The following is a 14,128-nucleotide window of genomic DNA, read 5'->3' on the forward strand; positions in this document are numbered from 1 at the left end:
TGATGCTAAGCAAGTTGAGCAACAATATAATCAATGAATAAATAGTTCATTCTTGCAATGGAAAACTCTACATCATTGAGAAGGAATCACCACAGCTCCACCCAATGATAAGCATAGACCCTAAAAACATACTGTGGGATAAGGGAAGTCCAGGAACATACTACAGGATTCCATTTATATAAGATTGAACAACAGGGCAAATGTAAGCTCTATTACTTATGGGTAGATCATCAGGCAGCAAAAATATAAAGAAAAGCAAAGAAATGAATGCCATAAAAGGATTGTAGTTATACTTACATAGGTGTTCATTTTATAAAAATGTGTTAATTTGTACATATGTGCTTTAAGTATGCTTTTCTGGATATGTGCATATTTCACTATACAAGATAAAAAAATATACCAAAGAAAGAAGAGAAACTAAAGGTCAAAGAGGCAACATAATTAGCCCAAGATAACATAGCTAGTCAGGGAGCCAAGGTAAGAAGCAAAGGAGGGCCTTCTGACCCCCAAGGCCATACTTTGTCCTAGACCATGCAGGGCACTGTCACACAGTCTACCTGCACTCAGTGTGCTGGCTCCCTGGCTTGCATGTCTCTCTCTCTCTATTTCTGTCTCTCTATGTTTCTCTCTGCTTGCTCAGAATGGGGACCGTTTGCAAAATCCCACATAGAGCTCTGATTTGCCTCTCCCCCAGGCTCCCAGCATTCATCAGATTTTTCAGGCTATGTGCTGTATGTTGAGGAACTTGCAGGAATTAAAACAGGAACCACCATTAAAGGTGCTTATCTCCTTTCTACCAGAAGTATAGGGGAAACTCAGAAATCCCAGGGTTTAGCAATGGCAGACATGTCCGGGCAAGCATGGGCACTCGCACGTGGGCTCAGTCCGCCTCTGCAGGTTTCCTGGCACAGCTGTTACTAGCCCGGGTTCCCCTGGGAAGGAGGCTTAGAGGATCAGATCTTTCACTGTTTAATAACAGAGTCCATGTACCCTTCCAAGCATGTTTGTTCTGGCAGAGCGTGGGCCACCTCTGGCAGACAGAAATGGACAGTGTGCCTGCTACAGTCAGGGCAGAGCCTGGCCGTTCTCACAGAGGAAATGGGGCGGGCCATTTACTCCTGCTGACCTGCCCAGGCATAGCCCTGACTGGAGTACCTCTTGTTTGGGTATTCATTCATTCATTCATGTGGCCCATCAGTCATTCACTTAAGAATGTGTTCTAGGGGCTGTGGTGCAGCCCTGAGCAGAATAGACAAGGTCTCTGCCTCCCGGAGTACACATTCCAATAGAGAAGACAGACAGGTTGAGTAAGCCCGCTGTAGGTTACTTGGTGCTGAGCTCAGTGGAGAAAGAAGAGGGAGAAGACAAACAGGAATGATGGGTGGTCAGAGTTCAGTGACATTTGAATAAAGGAGATAAAAGAGTGAATTACACATATTTCTGGGTAGAGAGCTTGGAGGCAGAGGCAGGAGTGTCTGTTCTGGCAGAGCAGCAAGGAGGCCAGTGTGGCTGGAATGGAGTGTGTAGAGGTAGCAGGCAGGAAACAGGTCAGAGAGGTATTGAGGTGGTAAATTAGTAGGGCCTTGTCCTCATGACTGTGGCTTTTTCTCCGGGTGAGGTGGGGGCATGGGCAGGTTTTGAACAGAATAGTGACAGAGCCTGACTCAGGTTCCAACAGGATCTCTCTGGCTGCTGTGTTGTGTTGAGAATGGATGAAAAAAGGCAAGGGCAGGAACAGGAAGACCAATTGGGAGGTTTTTACACTATAATGCAAGTGAGAGGTGGTTGTCAGCTTGACCCAGGATGGTATTGGTGATGAAAAGGAATTGAATTCTTGATATATTTTGAAGTTAAGGCCAGTAGTAGTCCCTGCTGGAATGGAAGCAAGGTATAAGAGAATGAGAGAAATCAAGGATAACTCCAAGATGTTTGGATCTAAGCAGCTGTAAGGATGGATTAGCCATTAATTGAGATGAAAAGGACAATAGGAAGTGCAGTTGTTTGGAAGGAAGATTGAGTGTTCCCTTTGGGGTTCAGTTTGAGATATCTATTAGAGGCTCAAGTTTAGATGTCAAGCAAATAGTGAGATATTTAAGGAGAGATATTTAGGAGAGAGGACCAGGTTGGAGAGAGAATACGGGGGCCATTGACCCACAGATGGGGTTTGAAGCCATGAGTCTGGATGAGACCCCACAGAGCAAGTGTAGGGACAGCAGCTGCTCCGAGGTAAGAAGTCAGGGAGTAGAGGAGGAGCCAGTGGGGGGTGGGGGGTGGCAGAGAAGGAGATCCAGTGAGGGAGGGCCAGATGCAAGGGGGGGGTCCCTGAGTCAAATGAAGAAGTGTCTAAGGTAAGGAAAGAGCAGCAATCCCTGTGACAATCACTGCCGGTAGATCAACCAGAGGTAAATGGGTGCTGAGCACTTTTCATTTGTGACTTGAACAAGGGTGATTTTGGTGGAGTGCTAGAGATAAAGCCTGATAATAGTGGGCATGAGAAAATAGAAGAGAGGAATTGGAGTGTGAGCATAGCGAGTTCTTTGAAGAAGTTTGCTATAAAAGGAAAGAGAGAAATGGGACAGTAGCTGCAAGGGGAATCATAAAGACAGAGTTGCATTTTTTTTGTTTTTTGTTTTTTAAGTAGGGAGACAGTGATGCGAAAGATTGATGGTGCAGGAGAGGGAGAGAAGAATTACCAGAGCACTGATATCTCTTGTGGATATAGATGCAAAAATTCTCAACAAAATAATAACAAATTGAATCCAGCAATATAAGAAATAATATATATATAATGACCAATTGAGATTATCCCAAGAAGGCAAGGGTGGTTTAACATCTGAAAAGCAATTAATGTAACACATGGATAGAATAAAGGACAGAAAACACATGATCATCTCAATAAACTCAGAAGAAGCATTTGACAAAATCTGGCACCCTTTAATGGTAAAAACACAGTGATCTAGGGATAGAAAGGAACTTCCTCAACCTACTAAAGGGCATCTGCAAAAAACTTACAGATAACATCATACTTAATAGAAAGACTCCTTTCCTCTAAAAATGAAGACTTTTCCTCTAACATCAGGAACAGGACAATTCTCACTTTTACCACTTCTATTCAACATTGTACAAGGTTCTAGCCAGAGCAATTAGGTAAGAAAATGAAATAAAATGCATCTAGACTGGAAAGGAAGAAACTGGTAAAAGTACTTCTATTTGTAGATAACATGATCTTAAATACAAAAAATTTTAAGCACTCCATTAGAAAACTGGTAGAGATAATAAAAAATGCAGCAAAATTGCAAGAAATCAGGTCAATATACACAAATCAGTTGTATTTCTATACAGTAACAACGAGCTCGCTGAAAATGAAATTAAGACCTCATTTACAATAGCATCCAAAAGAATAAAATAGGAATAACATTAACAAAGAAGTAGAAAACTTGCCACTCTGAAAAATGACGAAACATTGTTGAAAGAAAACCTGAATAAATAGAAATACATCCCATGTTCATGGATCAGAACACTTGATATTGTGAAAGAAGGCAGCACTCCCCAGTAGATCTTTGGACTTCTATGCCTCACTCTGGGAACAGGGCCCTGGGAAGCCCCACTGTGCAGCACCTCTGGCCAGCAGTCTGTGGGAGGGGAATCACAGGGTCCCCAGGGCTAACTGGCATATGCTGTATCTTGCATGGATGAGAGCTTGCTTGGTTATCTGGAGAGAGCTTGCAAGCCCCAGAAGGTGGGTCTCATGTGCATGGAAGTTACTTAGCAAAGGCAATTGTATTGAAGTGTAAGATGAGGCAGAGTGAGTATGGATTTCAGCATTAGGTTGTGGTCTGGGTGTGATCTGCCTCTTGCTTGCTGTGTGACCCTGGGCATGCCACTTACCCTCTGTGTGTCCTCACTTGCAAAACTGGAAAGAACATCTTTGCAGGACTGTCGTGAGAATTAGAGAGAAAATGGATGCAAAGTACTCAGCACTTTCTCAGCACTGAATAATCCTCATTCTTTCAACAAACACAGAACATTTGCCATGTGCAGACAGGAGACATGGCAGAGAAAAAAAGATATCAGATGGAGCTTCCATCCTAATTTCCAAGGTAGATAATAATAAGGAACGTAAATCATGAGATATAGAGTAGCGGTTCTCAAACATTAGCATCAGAGCCACCCAGAGGATGGCCTATAAAAATAGGCGACTGGCTGCTCCTGCAGTTTCCAGCTCACTTGGGTGGGGCCTAGAATTTGTATTTCTAACAAGTTCCCAGGTGCTGCTGCTGGTCTGGGCCCACATTTTGAGAATTACTGTGTTTTAGAGGTGGTGAATGCTATTAAAGAAAAAAATATTGAGCAGTTTAAAATACAGTGGTGAGGGTGTGCCTCCTAAAAAGGGACATTCAAGCAAAGTCTTGAAAAAGATGAGGAAGTGAGCCAGGAGGGGAAGCATGCCACACTGAGGCAACAGCTCAGGCAAGAACCTCTGCAGAGAGCACAGAGGCAGATAGGCTGGAGGGAGCCAGTGCCAGGGCCAGATGGGCAGGAGCCTCATGGCTGAGGCCTAGTCAGCCTCTCTGAGGACCTTAGTTTTACTCCTAAGTGAAATGGGGAGGGGCCATGGGAGGGCTCTGAGCTCAGGACTGATGTCATCAGATGTATAGTTGAAAGGGACACCATGACCAAAAGGGATGGGGGAAGCCGGGAGATGTCCTTGATGGGTTGCTATGTGTCCAAGTGTGCTTTCACTTTAGTGGGTGGTGGTAAAAGTGATCAGGTTCCAGATCTGTTTTGAAAGTAGGATCAACAAGATCTGGCTATAGGGGTGAGAGAAAGGGAGGAGTGGAGATGGACAGCGTCGTCATTAACCAAGGCAGGAGGACAGCATAGAGCAGGTCTGGGAGGTCCCAGCAAGACCATAGCTCTATTTGGACATGTTTGCATTTGAGACGCCTGTTAGGCATCAAACCAGCAGAGACACTGAGTGGACAGCTGGATGCAGATGTCTGGGGGTAGCTCTCAGTAACTAGTAGCATGGTAGCTGCCACCTCCAGGCCGACAGGCACTGCCACATATAGCCCAGAAGCTGTTTGTCCCAACCTTACAGGCAGCAACACAGTGACAGTCCTGGGTCAAGGAACTCAGCCTGGGAATCGTCCCTGTCTGGAGTGGCCTCCATGCTTGGGGGGTACTCGGGAGGCACTGTTGGAGGGCTCTGAGCTCAGGCAGCAGGCCTCAGTGGCCATCCAAGCTCTGCTGCCCCAGCCTGGCTGCATGTGGATCTCTCAGGCCTGTGCAGACTTTCCTCTGACACCCTGACAGTGAACTTCCCTGCCCTTGGGATCCTCAGAAATCATGGCAGGGGAAGGAGAAGAGGGACCAAATGGAGCTCCTAGAGGCCATGGGGCAGGGCACTTGGTATGTAGAAAATCTAAGCCTCAGGACAACTTGGAGGGACCTTGCAACCTTGTTAGACCAACTGGTAGTGGTCATATTTGCTGGAATGACATGTCCAAACGGAAGCCCTCAAGGCACAATCAGGTTCAAAATGAAAGGTCACTGGCCCCAGCACAGGCTAGCAGTAGTGGAGCTGAGATCCTAGTGGACCTCTTCTCTCCAGCACTGCTTGCTCCATAGCCCAGCTCTTTTGGGAGATTCAAGAAGAAACAGTTTTATTTCTAGTTGCCCTCATTGTTGACCCCTCAGGCCAGGGGCCCTGGTTGTCTCCAGAAGCCCCTCCAAAAGAGAAGACAAAGGATTGCTGTGGACTCAGGCTGGGCTTTGAGTTACTAAGCTGGCAGAGGGGCACTGGAGCCTGATTCTGGTGCCCTCAGCCCATTCCAGTGGGACCTGGGGGTGCACAGGCCAGGTGGAAGAGAAGATGTCTCCACAGGCCTTGGACCCTGTTCAGGCCCCAGACTCATAAATAGCAAACTCTCTCTGGGCATAGGGTTGACTCATAGCACCCCTGGGGCTCATTCCCCTGCTGTGCCCCAGGACCCTGTAAGGTTGGATCCCCTAGGTGGGGGACACAGCCCCCAGGCACAGACCCCACTGACAGGATGGCTAGGGAGCCTGGGGCTGTTTAGTAGGAGAACAGAGGTGGAGGAGCAGCTGCCTCATCTCGGGGGATCCTGGCAAGTCAGAGGTGATTTAGGGGGCTGCTCGGCACTGCTTCCTGTGGAACTCAGGACGCTGACTGCTCAACTGCTTTTCACCCACCCTGTTGGATCGGTAGGTCCTCCTCCCCTTCCAGCAGTTGTGATGGGAAATGCCCCATCAGCTTGGCCTGCATGGCTGCAGTTTATGCTAAGTAGATCTTGGGTCACAGAAGAGTTTGTAATGGTTATTGCTAAGATGAGGCCAGTGGACGGTGTTGCGAGCAATGCTGCTGATGCCCAGCCACAAAGGAGAAGTTGGGCAGCGGGAGCCACTGATGAACAGCTAATATCTATTCAGTGTGTCCCATGCTGGACCGTGCATTTAGATGGACTCTCACAGTGGCCCTGTGAGAGCAATCGTTAGAGCCCCCTTTACTAAGGTGAGACTAGGCAGCAGGGAGGCTCCTGTGATTTGTCCAGGTCATGGACAGACAGTCAGGAAACCCAGGTGTGCCAGAGCTCAGAGCCCTTATGCTGGGGGGTGGAGGGGGTGCAAGTAGGATGCTGGGAGGTTTCCCAGTTTTCTCTGGATAGATTCTGGGGCTCTCAGCTTCCTCCAGGCAGCCATGAATCTGCATCAGTCAGGAGAGAGGGAAGGATCTTCCACTTGCTACTCCTGCCAGAGGTTTGTTGTATCAAAATTATGTTGTAGAGGGTGGCAGAGAGGTACAGAGAGGTTCAGCAACTTGCCTAACAGCACACAGGGGAGCTGGGAGCAGGGGCAGCGCACCTCCAGGGTGAACCCATCCAGGGATTCTGTTATCTGGCATGCATCAGAGAGCCATAGCCTTTGGATCTGAGTGTCTTGATTGGGGGTGGACGGTGTCATGGAGAGGCAGTCAAGACTGAGGGCAGAGGTATAGCCTGAGGTCCTGGACCTAGGACACACAACTCAGAAATGAGGGCCACCCCAGACGAAGATGTCACCTGTCACCAGGTGCTTGTGTGAGAGAACAGACCCTTAACCTCTCAGCAACCTGGCCCTGCCCCAAGAGGACACTCCCAACAGGCCGCATGGCCAGAAATGACCCTCAGTGTGGGGTGGATGTCATCCTGGCCAGGGCATAACCTGGAGCCCACTGTAGTAGTGCACATCAGAGTCCAGAGCCTAATAAATGAGGTGCAGCTCCCGACTTACATCCATCTGGGGAATCTGGGATGGAAGGAGTTCCCTAGAGACTAGCAGGTCTAACTCAGCCACACAGGTGGGGAAACAGGCTCTGAGAGGAGAAAGGAAGTCAGCACCAGTGCCCGCCTGCCCACTCATGGGGTCCCACCTTCCTCTGGAGTAGGTGCTTTACTGAGTCCTTGGACTCTTCTCTTTAATGGGTACAGAGCAGCTCAGACCCGATGCATGGTTGGGCTGTAGGAGCCCCAGGCTTTTCTGGTAGGTTTAGGACAGGCCATTGGCTTGCGGGCCCTGGCACCATGGCACCCTAGCACCCTGAACTGCCCTTCCCACCTCCATGTTTACCTGAGTTATGGGAAGGAAGCACACTGACCCCTCCCTGCACACCCAGGAATTGGGAGGACCTCACCCGCACCCTACACTGATATTAGGGCTGGGACACTGGCCTGGGACACCAAATTTAAGGGGGCACCAAAACATTCAGTAATCAAGGTAAATATTTTATTCTAATATTTTTTTAATGAGAGTTAATGCAAAAAAAATGCATCGTGTTAGTTTCTGGCTGCTGTAACAAATTGCCACCAATTTAGCTGCTTAACATAAATTTATTCTCTCACAGTTCTGGACATCAGAAATCAGAACTGAATCTTATGAGGCTGAAATCAAGGAGAGGGCTGGTTCCTTCTGAGAATTCCAGGGGAGAACCTGCCCTGGCCTCTTCCACCTTCTAGAGGTCTGCCCACATTCTTGGGCTATGGCCTCATCACTGCAGTCTCTGCTTCCCACCTTACATCACCTGCTCTTCTATAGCCAGATTTCCCTCTGCCTCCCTTTTATAAAGCACCATGGAATATCCAGTATAATCTCTCCATCCTTTATCACAGTTACAAAGTCCCTTTTACTACTAGGTAGGGTAATAGTCATAGGTTCTAGAGATGAGGGTATGGACTTCTTTGGGGAGTCATTATTTAGCCTTCTACATGCGTGATAAAGAAAAAATAAAAATGAATTAAATGAAGACAGGATCCTGGGGTGGGATTAGGATGAGGGCCCGTGCAGGATCAGAGCCTGTCTTTAAAATGTTTGTATTTTGTTCATCATGGATTTTTAAAATTACTTTGTACTTCTAAAAATATTGCAATAATATATTTTTACCTCTACTAATGAAGCTTTTGGCATCCCCTTAAAGTTTGCACCTGTGGTGAGTGCCTCACTTGCTCACCCTAGTCCAGGCTCTGCTTAGGAAGAGCAAGGAGAGTGACTCTGCTCTGCACTGTCAGCATTCTATGAGTCCACCTGCCCCTTCCAGCCCCAGGGCTTGCCTAAGGCCCTCCCTTACAGAACCCTGCCCACAGATCCCTGGCGCTTTCTCCCTAGTTCTCTATACAGATGATATGGAGACACCTAGCCTGGCCTGGCTCCCTGGCTCATCACTTATGAGCCACCTCCCTCTCAGGTAGGATTTATACCTCCTGTCCAGTGTTGCACAGCCCCCCAGCTTTGCTTCCCTTTCCACTTGCCCTTCTGGTGTATACCTGAGGTTGGTACTTGTATCGGGCCACACTTTGGAAGTATGGGGTAGTGGGCTCTTTCCTACTGAGACAGTATCTTGCCCTGGGGAAGAACACATCTTTGCACAAAGATAATTTCAATTTGAAGATCTGTCACTTACTGTGTGACCTTAGGGAAATTACATAACCTCTCTGAGCTTCAGCTGCTTCGCCTGTAAAATGGGAACATTAATACTTAGCTCTCAGAATTGCACAAGATGCCCTAAGTTGAAGACCTAAGCATTGTCCCTGGCACTAGGGTGCTGGCTCCAGGCAGAGCAGAGGCCAGAGCCCTGAACACCAACTCTGAAGCCGCCAGCCCATTTTAGATCCAGCTCAGCACCATCCTAGCTGGGTGATGTAGACGTAGTTAGCTGGCCTTACTGAGCCTCCATTGCCCCACCAGGAACACCTGCCTCCCAGTCTGCGGGGAATGGGAGCTCCTAGAGCACGTCCTAAGCAAGTAGGACCGGGGCCATCAGTGGGAGTTGCGAGTATTCCCCTGGGGCCTAACAACAGAAAGCATTAGGAAAAACGGGGTCAGACGTTTGAAACGGTAGATCTTCCACGGGAGCCACCTTCAGGCGTGGCGTTTCAGAAACTCGCAAGTCCCAGGAGCTCCCTCCCTCCAGGGTCCGAGCCCGGGGCGGGCGGGCGGCGGGCAAGACGCTACCTGCGCGCGTGCCGGGCATTCCTGCAGCGCCGGCGCCGCCGCACCCGCGCGCCATGGGCCTGATGCCGGCCGCGCGGGCCTTCTCCCGGTGCTGCTCCTGCCCGCGGCCGCCCTGCCTACTGCCCGCCTGCTGCGCGCCCGCCGCCCCAGGTACGGCGGGACAGAATGCGGGCGCCCAGTGAATCCCCGGGGAGCGGCGGCGCGGGGAGCGCTGCGCATGCGTCTCGCGGGACGCGGCGGGGAGCGGGGGAGTGCGGGGGTGGCAGCTGCTGGTGGGTTCCCGGCGGCGGAGCCGGGCGCGTGCGTGTTCGGGGGAAGAGGCAGAAACCGCGAAGTCTTCTCTGCCCGTGGCGGGGGCGTCCCGCACGCAGAGAAGGGGAAACTGAGCCCGGCACGGGCGCGGGAACTTACAGAGGATCGCCCCATCCGCCCTCCCACCCCCCCACCTCCCCACCTACTTGAAAGGACCCAGCAGGACACGAGCCGTGGGCTACCGCCTCCAAGCGCAGGGCTGCCGCGCGTTTGCCTCCCTGGGCCTCAGAAAGGCCGCTGTGCGCGACTGTGGGGCTGGCTAACACCTGCAGAGCAGGCGTCCCTCCTGCCCTGACGCCGGCGCGCCCTGGCCAGCCCCCTCCCCCAAAATGATGTTCTCCTCTCACCGCATTTCTCTTGCGCAGATCTCAGCTAGTCGGTTGGTGAGGCCACGTTACAGCCTTCAGGGCAGCTCCGAGGCTTTGTAGTCCCTAGAGGAGGGCCCGGCACCAGAGTGAGAGTGATGAAAGGGTGGGTTTACAACCGCGGGGTCCATGCAGGGAGGATGAGGGGTGTCCTGGGGAAGCGACCTGGGAGCAGAAAGGGATTACCCAAAATTTGTGAATCTCTGGAGACAATTTAGGATTTATTTTACTCATTGCTTCTCTTCCCTGACTGTGCCGCCCTCCCCCACCCCTCCTGCACCTCCCATCTGGAGAGACTCGACTATGGCTGGAGCAGCCGGAGGCCTCCACTCAGGAATCAGCACCATGGGGGAATCCCAGTTGCCTGCCTTTGGGTGGGGCCCCTGGGGCAGGCAGATGCCTGGTCAGGAGGCCACATTTATCAAGCACCTGTTTGAATGTGGTGGGCTCTCCCGTCACTGCTCATAGCCCCATGAAGTGGCAGAGACTGAGGCTCAGAGAGATTGAGGACTTTGTCCAAGGTCACCCAGGATAGGGATCTGAGCTAGCTGACCAACCTGGCCTGTGGCTTCCTGATCCTGGATGGAATTCTTGGGAGAGGGGAGTGAGGGCCCGCTTTGCCAGGGAGCAGCTGGCAGGGAAGGAGGCCTGGCCCAGTTCTGAGCCCGCCAGCAGGTTCATCCAGAGGAAAGGCAGCCTCTGCCAGTTTCCTCTCTGGTGGCAGAGCCGGTACTTTGTGAAGAGCGTGGGCTAGGACCTCGAGGAACGGGCATATTGGCTGGGTTTCCAGGGATCTGACAAACCTACTGGAACTGGTTCTTGGCAAGGCTTTCCCACTGAGACGTGCCAGGAGGGCCATGGAGTTCAGCGAGCCATTCCAGGACTTGCCAGAGAGACCCTGGCCAGGGGAGTGGTGGGCAGGGCCCCTTGGCCGAGGGAGGCCAGGCCCCACAGCCGGAGCATAGGGGTGACTCCAGCAGGAGGACAGCTAGGAAGGAAGCCCAGGGAGGCTGAGCTGGAATGAAGCTTTCCCACAGGATTTCTCCTCAAAGGGTGGTGAGAGGGCAACTTGTAGCTGAAGTATGCACCAAGCCTCATGAAGCAAGGCTCCAGAAGCTATGCTGGGAATACGGGGTCAATCCCAGGGTCTGGCAGTGCCTGGGGGAGGGGTGGAAAGACAGGTGAGGCCCAGGAAAGGGGGGCACTCCTCTCTTCAATAGCTTAGCCAGGATGTGCGCCCAGACCAGTGTGCATGCAGGCTCAGAATCTTTGTCCTTATAGCCTGTGGCCTTGACCATCACCCGCTGCCTGCGTCCCCACCCTGACCACTACCCCAGCTCTCTCTCCGGGCTCAGCACATGGGGGAGTCTCATCATTTCTCAAAGCCCTTGAGTGAGATATAGGGTCAGTGCTCACCATGGCAGGGGGCCCTGCTGTGCTGCCAGCTCTTCAACCCCGCTCCTTCAGGCTCACCCTCCAACCCCAACCAGGTCTGCCTTGGGGCCTCTGCTCAGGTGCTCACCCCTGGTGAGGCAGGTGGGGCGGGGCCTTGCCTGCCTGCTAAGGCTGGATTTTATCCTGGGTGAGAAGAATGGAAGCAGCAAGGGGTTTTCAGCAGAGTAGGCTGTGGTAGGATTTATATGACTGCCTCGTGCCCAGGGTGGACAGAAGTGCAGGAGTGATGGGCAGACATGATGGACAGACAGATGACACATGTCCTGGAGACAGAAAATGGGGAGCAGGAAGGGCTGGAGCCAAGAGGAGGCTGGATGGGATTATGTACACTTTGGGGATCTCTAGAGAATTTTAGAATTCTTTTCCTCAGTGTGTCTTCCTTGACTCTGGCCTTGAGTCACTTGTGAGCCGAGGGTGGGGAGCAGATGCATTAACTCAGGATGGGAGGCTGTTCTGGATCCTGTGTTCTCCCCCCTTCACTCAGCACTCCTTGACCTCTGCCACCAGACCAGCCCCATTTCAGGACTGGGAGAGGGAGGTGGCTCATAAGTGATGAGCCAGGGAGCCAGGCCAGGCTAGGTGTCTCCATATCATCTGTATAGAGAACTAGGGAGAAAGCGCCAGGATCTGGGACCGCTTGCACAGGAGGTGACATCTGAGCTGTTCCCGAGGGCTAATACGACATCTGCACAAGCCCAAGAGAAAAGAGGCTTCCAGGTAGAGAACCCTGAATGTGCATGGACCAGGTGGTAGGAAAGCAAAAAAAAAGTATTCAGGATGTTATGTTGCAGATAAAGCTGAAGGGAAAGGGATGTTGGTGATAAGGGAGGGAGGCAGGAGGCAGGCGCCCATGGCCCAGTGGCTGGCCAGTGTCTCTCTGAGGACACTCAGCTCATGGGCAGTTGTTCCTGCATGTCCTCTGCTTGCTCCTTTGAGCTGCTAGCAGACCCCTGTGGTCATGTAAGGCATGGCTTCCTGTTTCTACCTCCTGTGGGTCAGGACCCCTCTCCTACTTCATCCTGACCCAGTACCCGTGGGGGAAGTATGTGCCATGGAGGTTGAAGCAGAATTGGTGATACCTGACAAAGCTGCACAAGTGAAGTGTGGACTGAGTGTCAGGCACTTGGGAATGGTAGGAACTGCAGAGAATTAGTGAGTGCATGGGCTATCAAAAGGGCACAGATGCCTCTGAACTCCACCAATATTGCCATTTGGGAATTTGGGCCTGGTACCACTGGATATATGGATTTTTTTCAAGAGAAGCTGGGAATCCAGACTTTTACAAGAAATCTCTTAATTTTAACTAACTATTTAAAAAATGTTTCAAACATATACTAGCTAAACAAGAGCATATTGGACCCAGGTAGTCCATTACTGAGAATAGGTGTTTGAGCTTTGAGTGAGTTAAGAGGGAACAGTGGCTCTGGAGGTGTCACAGTCCCAGCCCAGGCCACTCTCAGGCTGGGCAGAGAGGCCGGGATGCTGTAGTGGTCGGCCCTGGGGACCACACAGACAGGCTTCTTCTCAGAGCTGTACCAGGCAGCAACCATACCAGCCTTGTGGCAGCATCAGTGTTTGCTCAAGGCTGTTGACTGGCCCGTTAGGCCCCCCTCCTGTTTATCTGAGCACTCCCACCATGTCCCAGGAGACAGCTTTTCTGTGGAGAGCATCACACAGGCATCCACACACTAACATGGGTAGAGAGCAGTGGTGTGGCCTAGAACATTCTGTGGACCTTGAGCCAGACTACCTGGGTTTGAACCTTGATGCTGCCACATGCTGAGTGAATTTGGGCACATTCTTAAACCCTCTGCTTCTCAGTTTCTCATCTGAAAAATGGGAAGGATGGTGATGGTGCTGATGATAATAATGGTATTAGTCCCTAAGTTATCAAGCTGCATGTGTGATGTTTAAATGTATGGTATATGTAAAGTGCCTGGTACCTGCTGCCATGAGTGTCACACACACACACACATCTAAGCCCACACTGCATATAATACACGCACACACACACATCCACCCTGTGCATGCACACACCCTTCTCCCTTAAGTGTTGATGGCATTACTGGGTTCTCTCCATGTGGGCGAGTTTTCTAGATGGGAGAAGCCTCATCCCCCAGGTTCTCTGCATACTTTGTCTTTGGATCAAGCAGAGTGAGAAGGAACATTTACTGAGTCCTGCTCTCTGCTAGGCATTGTACTAGGGACTGGCAGATCTTCAAAATAGCCATTATGTGTGGGAGGCAAGTGGCTTCCCTAGTCCTGCCACTGCCCAGTGGCAGGGGAGGGATTGAACCTCTCACCTGGCTGGCTCACCCTCCAGGTCTTTGGGAGCCACCGACCTGGGCTGCATCTGCCTTGGGACCACAGAACTGCCTGGACAGAATGGAACTTAGACGTCCTGATTCTGGCACCGCAAAAGCTGCCCTGCCTGTCAGGGCACATCTCTGCATTGTGCATATAGATGATGTTGGACATTCCAAAGGCGT

The 14,128-nt window shown here is 51.1% G+C and overlaps 1 protein-coding gene across 5 annotated transcripts in view; it reads left to right on the forward strand.

The window, feature by feature from the left end:
* ARHGAP22 (Rho GTPase activating protein 22) overlaps window positions 1–14,128 on the forward strand; it is a 193,494-nt gene that overhangs the window by 156,708 nt on the left and 22,658 nt on the right. Inside the window, exon 1 of one of the 5 annotated variants that reach the window (XM_073241240.1) lies at window positions 9,501–9,657. The exons of the other annotated variants lie outside the window; for them this stretch is intronic. Within the exon in view, the coding sequence (XP_073097341.1) occupies window positions 9,561–9,657 (97 nt within the window). The 5' untranslated portion in view covers window positions 9,501–9,560. Of the gene's footprint in view, window positions 1–9,500; window positions 9,658–14,128 lie in introns of those variants that run through there. 5 annotated transcript variants of the gene reach the window in all.

Source organism: Manis javanica, chromosome 7 (assembly GCF_040802235.1).
Source record: "Manis javanica isolate MJ-LG chromosome 7, MJ_LKY, whole genome shotgun sequence".
Lineage (NCBI taxonomy): Eukaryota > Metazoa > Chordata > Mammalia > Pholidota > Manidae > Manis > Manis javanica.